Source organism: Xenopus laevis, chromosome 6L (genome assembly GCF_017654675.1).
Source record: "Xenopus laevis strain J_2021 chromosome 6L, Xenopus_laevis_v10.1, whole genome shotgun sequence".
Taxonomy (NCBI): Eukaryota; Metazoa; Chordata; class Amphibia; order Anura; family Pipidae; genus Xenopus; species Xenopus laevis.
In genome coordinates, this window is record NC_054381.1 from 79394090 (window position 1) to 79406373 (window position 12284).

Sequence of the window (12284 nt, forward strand, 5' to 3'; positions counted from 1 at the left end):
TAAATATGCAAGTGCATGTAGTTTTGAAACAGGGTTTTTTTGTTACAAAGTTATGATCATAATATTGATAAGCCACCATACCACGTCAAGGTAGAACCCCACATGGTGGTCCCTAACTAATTTATCTTTAGTCATAGTAAAAAAGGAATATTACCTCTCTGTAGTAACAATTCTTTATGTAAACATCTCTTGTGCTTTGGTTTCAAAATTACATGCACTTGCATATTTACTTGAATCATTTAGACAGGGCTTTAAACTTTTTGAAATTGGCCTTAGGTTTGCATCCACAATCCCCCCTAGCTTTATATATCAAGCCATATTATGTCACGAGTTCGGACCATATATTAGCTTGGCACCTTTCTCGGACCACAATTGTGCTTCTTTGATAGTGGCAGTTGCACCATCTCTGCCTAAAGCAGCCTATTGGCACTTTAATAACAGCTTATTAAAGGATGACAGGTCGGGAAATGTGGACAGACTGGAAGGGTTATCAGGATGAATTTGCCACACTGAGTCAATGGTGGGATGTAGGCAATGTTCACCTAAAGCTCTTGTGTCAAGAGTATACAAAATGTTTGAGCACACAGAAAAACGCAGAGATTGAGGCTCTGAATAGGGAAGTGCTTGATCTTGAGCAAAGGCTGTCAGGCTCTGAAGACCAAGCCATACAGTGTGAATATGTAGAAAAGAGACTCTGCGTAACATGGAACAGCGACAGGCTCGTGGTGCTTATGTGCGAAGCCGCATGCAGTTACTCTGTGATATGGATCGTGGCTCGCGTTTCTTCTATGCTCTGGAGAAGAAGAAGGGGAACCGAAAACAAATCACATGCCTTCTTGCAGAGGATGGCACCCCCCTTGAAGATCGGGAGGCTATCCGGGACAGAGCCCGGGCCTTCTATCAGAACCTTTTTTCTCCGGATCCCATCTCTCCAGATGCCTGCAGGGAGCTATGGAATGGGCTTCCAGTGGTTAGCGAGGGGAGAAGAGAGAGGTTGGAAAAACCAATCACTCTGAATGAACTCTCTCAAGCACTCCACTTAATGCCCCATAATAAATCTCCAGGGCTGGATGGATTGACTGTAGAGTTCTTCCAGTTCTTCTGGGATACTGTGGGACATGATTTCCATATGGTTCTAAATGAGGCCCTCAAGACCGGTGAGATGCCACTTTCTTGTCGTCGAGCAGTGTTATCATTGCTACCTAAGAAGGGGGATCTCCGCCTTATTAAGAATTGGCGACCGGTCTCATTGCTCAGCACAGACTATAAAATTGTAGCCAAAGCTATATCACTCAGGCTCAAGTCTGTCCTGGCAGAGGTGGTTCATCCTGACCAGTCCTATACAGTCCCCGGCCGGACAATTTTTGACAATGTCTTTCTGGTTCGGGATTTACTACATTTTGCCAGGAAGGCTGGTCTATCTCTCGCTTTTCTCTCTCTGGATCAAGAGAAGGCATTTGACAGAGTAGATCACCAATATCTTTTAGGCACTCTGCAAGCCTATAGCTTTGGCCCACAGTTTGTGAGCTATCTGAAAACACTGTACACCTCAGCAGAGTGTCTAGTTAAAATCAGCTGGTCTCTGACTGCACCTCCGGCCTTCAAACGAGGAGTTCGACAAGGATCCCCTTTGTCGGGACAGCTGTATGCACTGGCCATTGACCCTTTGCTGTGTCTACTAAGGAAGAGGCTTACAGGACTGGTGCTCAGGGAACCTGACATGAGGGTAGTTCTTTCAGCATATGCTGATGATGTCATCCTTGTAGCCCAGGACCTAGTTGATCTTGAGCAAGCACAAGAATGCCAAGAGGTTTACGCTGCTGCCTCATCAGCTCGGATCAACTGGACCAAGAGCTCAGGCCTTCTGGAAGGTCCTCTACATGTAGATTCTTTGCCTTCTGCTTTTCGCGACATCTCGTGGGAGACTAAAGTCATCAAATATTTAGGTGTCTGTCAGCTGAAGAGCGTCCTGTTCCACAGAATTTTATTGAACTTGAGGAGCATGTTCTTACCCGCCTGGGAAAGTGGAAGGGTCTTGCTAAAATGCTTTCTATGAGGGGGAGGGCTTTGGTGATTAACCAGCTGGTAGCCTCTCAACTCTGGCATAGGCTGACATGTCTTAGCCCAACCCAAGAATTCATTGCTAAAATCCAGAGAAGGTTGCTGGACTTTCTCTGGATGGGAAAGCACTGGGTCTCTGCAGGTGTTTCAAGCCTACCCTTGAGAGAGGGAGGACAGGGAGTTGTATGCATATGCTCTTAAGTACATATTTTCTGTCTCCAGCAGATACAGAGATACTTGTATGCAGATCCTTCTCCACAGTGGTGTACCCTAGCATCCAGCTTTTATCATTAGGTACGCAACATGGGGTATGACCGGCAATTGTTTGTCATAGAACCTGAAGGATTCTTAAGAAGCCTCTCACCATTGCCGGCTTACTACCAAGAGACTCTAAAGACCTGGAGCATGGTAACTGTGCTAAGGCAGGGAGACATTCAGGGGGAGGACATACTAACTGAGCCCATACTTTACAATCCATCTTTAAAGACTAGGATGTTGGAGTCCACCAGCATCCCCCACTGCCTTTGCAGGGCTCAGCTAACCAGAGTTGGGGATTTCCTGGATTTCGAGAGGTCAGATTGGGTGGAAGCTCGGGCAGTTATGCCACGCATGGGGTACCTTACCACTAGAGTTCCACATCGTCTGCTCCAGGAGATCAAGAATAACCTCTCTCTCCTGAATCTCACACATTTATTGATGGGGTTTTACGTGGTGGAGAACCACATCCACCTTGGAACTCTCCACCTCCAGCCATAAAAATAGCACCCAAGACGCCTCCTTCCCCCAACTTGAGCCAGTTGGAGAATTTTACCTCAACGTGCTTTTATGACATGACAAGAAAGCTATTGTACTCCCTCATGCTCCTACACTTTCTTGCTCTTGTCTCCCGCTATAATAACATCTGGAGGCAGGTGTTTAATGAGGGTGAGAAACCCCAGTGGAGAGCCCTTTATTCCAGCCTGGTGCCCAGACCCACTGGAGACTTGAGTTGGAGAGTGCTCCATGGTGCTTTGAGCACAGGAGAGTACTTGGTCCATTTTACAGACTCCACAGCTGCTTGCCCATTCTGTAGCAAAAGGGAGTCCATGTTTCATGCTTATTTTTCATGTGCCAGACTGCAACCTCTTTTGGCTCTTTTGAGGAAACTTCACCTGCAGTTCTGGTTACATTTTTCCCCTCAACGCTAAAGGCAGCGGTTTTTATGATATTTCTGAAAATCGCCTAAAAATATTGCAGTTGGTCGCACTTATCCCACCTAATTTCTTACATACAAATGGAAAACACCCTAAATATTGACATCAAGAGTCTACTGAACAGTATTATGCCCAATATGTATAGATATACCAAAGCAGATGGGCACGCGCGGACCCCAAATGAAAACAGTGCATAAGAATTTTCTCAGCTGTCAATTCGCCTTCTGTGAACATAGCGCCCTGACTGCATATAATGTGCCCTATGACCCCCTAACAGTACAAATATCCCCCAAAACCATATATTTTTGGAAAGTACACATTCTGCCGAATAAAAACTTGCTAAAATTGTCTTTCTACTCCAAACGTACATACTGCAAAGCAACGCTAAAGGCAGCAGTTTTTATGATATTTCTGAAAATCACCTAAAAATATTGCAGTTGGTCGCACTTATCTCACCCAATTTCTTACAGACAAATGGAAAACACCCTAAATATTGACGTCAATGGTCTACTGAACAGTTTGATGCCCAATATGTATAGATATACCAAAGCAGGTGGGCACGTGCGGACCCCAAATGAAAACAGTGCATAAGAATTTTCTCGGCTGTCAATTCGCCATCTGTGAACAATAGCATCCCTCACTGCATATAATGTGCTGTAAGACCCCCTAACAATACAAAGACCCCCCAAAACCATATATTTTTGGAAAGTACACATCCTGCCGGATAAAAATTTGCTAAAACTGTCTTTCTACTCCAAACGTACATACTGCAAAGCAACGCTAAAGGCAGCGTTTTTTATGATATTTCTAAACATCGCCTATAAATATTGCAGTTGGTCGCACTTATCTCACCCAATTTCTTACATACAAATGGAAAACACCCTAAATATTGACATCAATGGTCTACTGAACAGTATGATGCCCAATATGCATAGATATACCAAAGCAGGTGGGCATGTGCGGACCCCGAATGAAAACAGTGCATAAGAATTTTCTCGGCTGTCAATTCGCCTTCTGTGAACATAGCACACTGACTGCATATAATGTGCCGTAAGACCCCCTAACAGTACAAAGACCCCCAAAACCATATATTTTTGGAAAGAACACATTCTGCCGAATAAAAATTTGCTAAAACTGTCTTTCTACTCCAAACGTACATACTACAAAGCAACGCTAAAGGCAGCAGTTTTTATGATATTTCTGAAAATCGCCTAAAAATATTGCAGTTGGTTGCATTTATCTCACCTAATTTCTTACATACAATTAGAAAACACCATAAATATTGATGGCAAGGGTCTACTGAACAGTTTGATGCCCATTATGCATAGATATACCAAAGAAGGTGGGCACGTGCGGACCCCAAATAAAAATAGTGCATAAGAATTTTCTCGGCTGTCAATTCGCCTGACTGCATATAATGTGCCATAACACCCCCTAACAGTACAAAGACCCCCAAAAACCATATATTTTTGGAAAGTACACATTCTGGCGAACACAGAATTGCTAAAAATGTGTTTCTACCCCAAATGATCAAAGTGTAAATGATGCTAAAAAATTACACAAGGAAAAACAATGCAAGCATACAACTGCAATAAAAATCACAAAAAATCAAATACAATTAGGAAAATCAACGAAATAACAAAATAACTTTTCCGACAGAGTGGTTAGTGGTCAGAATGCTTGATCCAGTAGTCACGCTATGAAATCTAACGTTTTTAGGGAAATAACAAGAGGGAAACTTGAAAATGAAGAACTAAAAAAAAAAAAAGTACAAAAAACCCCTATAAGTGTGTGTTTGTGTATGCATGGATGTACAGCTCTAAAAAGTGTATACATTTGTGCATGTGTATGTGAGTGTGTAAATAAGTGCAAAAGTGTGAAAAATCAAAAAATCTGAAAAGTCAGAAAAACAAAAATAACTACTTTTACTAATATGTGCATTGTGTAAATGTAAATGCTTGTAAATGTACTAAATAAGTAAAAAAAAAGGGGCACTTACCGAATTTAGGTGAAGAGGGTCCTTTTCAGAGCTGTAGGGTCCAGAAACGATGAGTCAGAGCAGCAGGAAGTGGGTGGGCGGCGCTGGAACACGTGAGGTCCGGGTCCTGTGACAAGGAAGCTGTTGCTGCGTCTGCAGGCCCGGACTGGCAATCTGTAGGTTCTGGCAAATGCCAGAGGGGCTGCTATAAGGTCCCATTGAAAGGCAGTATTTAGTGGGCTGGTGGGGCTGTTTGGGCCTCTTTGTGGGCTGAGTGGGCCTCTGTGTACCTGAAATGCCAGAGCCTATTTTAATTCTCAGTCCGGACCTGTGCGTCTGTGTCGCTCCTGGAGAAGGGGGTCGCCGAGGATCGCCGATCTGCTGCAGGTAAGTTTACCTGCAGCAGATCGGCGATCCTCGGCGACCCCCTTCTCCAGGAGCGACACAGACGCACAGGTCCGGACTGAGAATTAAAATAGGCTCTGGCATTTCAGGTACACAGAGGCCCACTCAGCCCACAAAGAGGCCCAAACGAGTTCGTTGCCTAGGGGGTTGTGGCTCTGATCGCTCCTCTCTGCACGCTGATTTTGAAAAACCTTTTTGATTCAGTAGAAGCTAAAAATTATATAGAAAAGGATATTGCAGCAAGCAGTAAAAAAATTCCAAAATTATTTTTTAAATATGTTAATAGTAAAACATTGAAGCAGGAAGAGGTGGGACCCTTACTATCAGAGGGGGGGTCAGCTGGTTGATGAAACAAAATAAAAGCGCAGATTGTGAACTCATATTTTTCATCTGTCTACACAAATGAGGAACCAGTAAGTGAAGGTTTCCTTCTTAATAGTCCCAATTCTAGTAATACAACTAATGATGCATGGTTCACACATGAGGAAATTCAAATGAGACTAGAACATGTTAAGATTAACAAAGGTCCGGGCCAGATGGTATTCATCCCAGGGTACTTAGCGAGCTTAGCTCTGTGATTGCCAAACCTCTTACTTAATTTTTCAGGATTCATTGAGAGCTGGCATAGTGCAGAGACTGGTGAATTGTTAATGTGGTGCCTTTATTCAAAAAAGGATCCCGTTCTCAGCCTCAAAACTATAAGCCAGTTAGTCAGTCAGTGGTAGGAAAGCTTTTTGAAGTGTTAATAAAAGATAAGATACTGGACTTCACAGCAAATCATAATACTATGAGTTTGTGCCAGCATGGTTTTATGCGTAATAGATCTTGCCAGACTAGATTAATTTCTTTTTATGAGAAGGTAAGTAGAGACCTTGATTATGGGATGGCATTGGAAGTGATTTACTTAGACTTTGCGAAAGCATTTGATACAGTGCCACACAAAAGGTTACTGGTTAAATTAAGGAATGTTGGCCTGGAACATAGTATTTGTACATGGATAGAGAACTGGCTAAAAGATAGACTACAAAGAGTGGTGGTAAATGGAACATTTTCTAATTGGACCAGTGTTGTTAGTGGAGTATCGCAGTGCTCTGTACTAGGTCCCTTGTTTTTCAACTTGTTTATTAATGACCTGGAGGTGGGCATTGAAAGTACTGTTTCTATTTTTGCAGATGATACTAAATTGTGCAGAACTATAGGTTCCATGCAAGATGCTGCCACTTTGCAGAGTGATTTGTCTAAGTTGGAAAATTGGGCAGCAAACTGGAAAATGAGGTTCAATGGTGATAAATGCAAGGTTATGCACTTTGGCAAAAATAATATAAATGCAAGTTATACACTAAATGGCAGTGTGTTGGGAGTTTCCTTAAATGAGAAGGATCTAGGGGTTTTTGTAGATAATAAGTTGGCTAATTCTGGGAAGTGTCATTCAGTGGCTACTAAAGCAAATAAAGTTCTGTCTTGCATAAAAAAGGGCATTAACTCAAGGGATGAAAACATAATTACGCCTCTTTATAGGTCCCTGGTAAGGCCTCATCTGGAGTATGCAGTGCAGTTTTGGACTCCAGTCCTTAAGAGGGATATAAATGAGCTAGAGAGAGTGCAGACACATGTAACTAAATTGGTTATAGGGATGGAATACTTAAATAATGAAGGTAGACTGTCAAGGTTGGGCTTGTTTTCTCTGGAAAAAAGGCACATGATTACACTTTACAAGTACATTAGAGGACATTATAGACAAATAGCAGGGGACCTTTTTACCCATAAAGTGGATCACCGTACCAGAGGCCACCCCTTTAGACTAGAAGAAAAGAACTTTCATTTGAAGCAACATAGGGGATTCTTCACAGTCAGGACAGTGAGGTTGTGGAATACACTGCCGGGTGATGTTGTGATGGCTGATTCAGTTAATGCCTTTAAGAATTTTTTGGACAGACATTATATCAAAGGATATTGTGATCCTAAGCTCTATAGTTAGTATAGGTTTGGGTATATAGACTTTAATTTGAAGTAGGGAGGGGTGTGTGTATGTTTGCTGGGTTTTCATCTGGAGGGGTTGAACTTGATGGACGTTGTCTTTTTTCAACCCAATTTAACTATGTAACTACTATGTAACTATATGTGTGCCCTGACCCTTATATCATTCTGAGTGGTTTAATAAAGTGGCCTTTGTTCTTTCATTGGCATTATTTGGCCTAAACTATGTCTAGATTCTAGAGGACATTAGAGTAAATCTGTCCAGAGCACCCCCCAAGCACACACTTTTAAAGGAGCAATCCAACTGAATGACTCTCTCTTGCCATCTTTTAGATTGAGAGAAAATGCTGTGACAGCCATGTTGTTTGATCTTGATATTTGCAGATGCAGACTTCATACAGTATTTGATTAGGGGTGACAGTGACTTTAATATAAGTTGTTAAAAAAGTTGTAGAATAACTTTGGCTGCAGAATCCTTACCAGAAAAGCATGGTCCTCTAGCTACTACTGTGATATCTTTTTGCTGTTTACAGGCAGAGCGCCTCAGGAAGCATTCATTCTGGTAAGTGTCCCCATTTGACCCACAGACTGGAGCATAATTGGTTTGGCACTGAGAAAAGAAATAAACACATTAAAATTAAAAAAAAAACAGAAAGTTTTTTTTTGGGAAAAAACTTTGAATCGAATGCGATATTCCATCAATTCGAACTATACGAATTTGGCATAATATGGACCTATTCAATCAAAAACTGACCTATTCGACCCAAAAAAAATTTACTTAATTTTGGTTGGTCTTTTTGAATTTGACCCTTGATAAATATCCATTGCATTTATCTGTGCTTTTGGGGTCATTATAGCATTGAATTTTCTTGGAGGTTAAAGCATGTTATTGGCAATTTATTAAAAATCATCCTACATAGTAACATAGTTTTATTAACTACCTATTTGCCAGTTGATCCAGAGGAAGGCAAAAAACAGATCTGAAGCCTCTCCAATTTGCCTCAGAGGGGGTAAAAATTCCTTCCTGACTTCAAAATGGCAATCGGACTAGTCCCTGGATCAACTTGGACTATGAGCTATTTCCCATAACCCTGTATTCCCTCACTTGCTAAAAAGCTATCCAACCCCTTCTTAAAGCTATCTAATGTATCAGCCTGTACAACTGATTCAGGGAGAGAATTCCACATCTTCACAGCTCTCACTGTTAAAAACCCCTTCCGAATATTTAGGCGGAACCTTTTTTCTTCTAATCGGAATGAGTGACCTCGTGTCAGCTGGAAAGATCTACTGGTAAATAAAGCATTAGAGAGATTATTACATGATCCCCTTATATATTTATACATAGTCATCATATCACCCCTTTAGAGCCTCTTCTCCAGCGTGAACATCCCCAATTTGGCCAGTCTTTCCTCATAGCTAAGATTTTCAATACCTTTTACCAGCTTAGTTGCCCTTCTCTGTACCCTCTCTAATACAATAATGTCCTGTTTGAGTGATGGAAACCAAAATTGTACTGCATATTCTAGATGGGGGCCTTACAAGTGCTCTATACAGTGGAAGAATGACCCCCTCCTCCCTTGACTCTATGGCCCTTTTAATACAGCTCAAGACCTTATTTGCCCCTTGATGCTGCTGACTGGCATTGCTTGCTACAGCCAAGTTTATCATCTACAAGGACTCCAAGGTCCTTTTCCATAATGGATTTGCCTAGTGCAGTCCCATTAAGGGTATAAGTGGCTTGGATATTTTTACATCCCAGGTGCATGACCTTACATTTATCAACATTGAATCTCATTTGCCACTTAGCTGCCCAGATTGCCAGTTTGTCAAGATCATGTTGCAAGGATGCCACATCCTGGATGGAATTAATTGGGCTGGATAATTTTGTGTCATCTGCAAACACTGATACATTACTTACAACACCCTCCCTTAAGTCATTAATAAACAAGGTAAACAAAAGTGGACCCAATACCGAGCCCTGAGGGACCCCAATAAGAACCTTAATCCAAGTAGAGAATGTCCCATTAACAACCACCCTCTGTACCCGATCCTGTAGCCAGTTTCCTATCCACGTGCAAACGACTTCATTAAGCCCAACAAACCTTAGTTTAGAAAGCAGTCGTTTGTGGGGCACAGTATCAAACGCTTTGGCAAAATCCAAATACATCACATCTACTGCCCCCCCACTGTCCAGAATCTTACTTACCTCATCATAAAATGCAATCAAATTCGTCTCACATGACCTATCCTTCATAAAGCCATGCTGATTGTTGCTCATAATGCCATTCATTAGGACAAAATTTTGAATGTGATCCCTTAACTAGCCTTTAAATAATTTGCCCACCACAGATGTCAAGCTTACTGGCCTATAATTGCCAGACTGAGATGGTAATCCCTTTTTTTAATATTGGAATAACATCAGCTTTTCTCCAATCCATAGGCACCATACCAGATGACAGTGAATCTGAGAAAATCAGAAATAAGGGCTGGTCTAAAACTGAACTAAGCTCTCTTAGAACCCGGGGGTGTTTGCCATCAGGCCCTGGAGCCTTGTTTACATTAATTTGTATTAAAGCTTTTTGAATCATATCCTGAGTAAGCCACTGACTAGATTGAGTTGAACCATTCGTGCAGTTATAAAGTGAGCTTGTGAACCCAGACTCCTCTATTGTATACACTGAAGAAAAGAACTGGTTTAACACATTTGCCTTTTCTGTATCTGTTACAACCATACTGGTAACATTATTTAATGGAGCAACACTCTCAACCTGCATCTTTTTACTATTAATATATTTAAAAAACTTTTTAGGCTAAGTTTTCACCTCCACCGCAACTAACTCTTCATTTCTTTACTTAGCCTTCCGGATTGCTGATTTACAACATTTATTACAGTGTTTATATTCATTAAATGCAGCTTCTGTCCCTACAGATTTGTCATTTTTAAATGCCTTTTTCTTCTTTCCCATTAACTTCTTTACTTCTGTATTAAGCCACACAGGATGATTCTTAGAGCTTCTACGTTTAGTCCTTAAGGGAATAAATTGAGAACAGTAATGATTTAATATCATTTTAAAGGACAACCATTTCTGTTCTGTGTTTTTAGCTGAAAACCTAATGCCCAATCAATGCTCTGTAGGGCAGCCCTCAAGGCACTAAAATTAGCTTTTCCAAAATTCATGGTTTTTGTTGCCCCAGTATATTTTTGTTTTTTGCACCAGACATTAAAAGATATCACATTATGGTCACTATTACCCAGGGGTTCAATGACTTGCACATTTGCTATAAGTTCTGGGTCATTTGAGATCACTAAATCAAGAATAGCATTTTTTCTGGTAGGCTCCTCAACAACCTGTGCTAAAAAATTGTCGTGCAATAAGTTTATAAACTTGTTCCCATTAACTGATTTAGCAGTACCATTGCTCCAGTCTATATCTGGGTAATTAAAATCCCCCATTATCATTACTTTACCTAAACTAGCAGCCTTTTCTATTTGCATTAGGAGCTTTGTCTCTTCCTCCTCACTTACATTAGGGGGTCTATAGTATACTCCTACAATTAATTTGCTGGATTCTTTACAATTGGTGAAGAACTCCACCCATACGACTTCTGCCCCCTTATTTTCTAACATAACCTCCTCCTTTATATGAGCTTTTAAATCCTGCCTAACATACAGACATACCCCTCCTCCTTTTCTTTTGCCTCTTTCCCTCCAAAACAAAGTATAGCCACTGATATTTACTGCCCAGTTATGCGACTCATTCAGCCATGTTTCTGCCACACCAATCACATCATATTTTCCTTCCAACACCAGCAGCTCCAGCTCTCCCATTTTACCAGTCAGACTTCTTGCATTTGTAAACATACATTTAATACTGGTACCATATTGAACATATGACATGTGGTCCTCCCTATCCTTAACAGTACCCCCAGCCAAAGCTCCTCCCCCATTTTCCCTTTCTTTGCCCACTATCTCATCTAACCTGTCTTCCACTGAATCTTTTACTGAACCCTCCCCCCCACACCTAGTTTAAAATCTCCTCCAACCCTCTAGCCATCTTCTCTCCCAAAACAGCTGCCCCATCATCATTGAGGTGCAGCCCATCCCTAGCAAAGAGCCTGTAGCCGACTGAGAAATCAGCCCAGTTCTCCAAAAACCCAAAACCCTCCTCCCTACACGAATCTTTCAGCCACGCATTAATCTCCCTACCGTCCGCTGTCTCCTTAGTGTTGCTCGTGGCTCAGGTAATATCTCTGAGAAAATTACCTGGAAGTCCTCGCCCTTAGCTATGCACCTAGTTTTTTAAAATCATTTTTGAGGACTTCACCACCTCCTCTAACTTTGTCATTGGTACCTATGTGTACCAAGACCGCTGGGTCTTCCCCAGCTCCTCCCAATAATCTGTCCACTCATTCCACCACATGCCGAACCCTAGCACCAGGCAAGCAGCAGACTGTTCGGCATGTAGGGGCCTTGCGACAGATGACCCTATCCGCCTTTCTATTAATTGAATCCCCTATAACTAGAACCTGCCTTTCCTTCCTTGCACTCCCCCCACCACCCGTATTAGAGCCACTGCCTCCTGGGGTGCTCCGAGAGTCAGCCTGCTCCATACACGCCAGTTCGGAGTTTTCCTCCCAAGCATCCTCAGCCAAAACGGCGAATTTGCTGT

General features: G+C 41.9%; 1 protein-coding gene across 2 annotated transcripts in view; it reads right to left on the reverse strand.

Annotated features, from left to right (window-relative positions):
- LOC108719073 (tomoregulin-1-like) overlaps positions 1-12284 on the reverse strand; it is a 385317-nt gene that overhangs the window by 248884 nt on the left and 124149 nt on the right. For both annotated transcript variants that reach the window (XM_018267683.2, XM_041566231.1), the window contains one exon: positions 8095-8224. In XM_018267683.2, coding sequence (XP_018123172.2) covers positions 8095-8224 — 130 coding nt within the window. The remainder of the gene's footprint in view (positions 1-8094; positions 8225-12284) is intronic.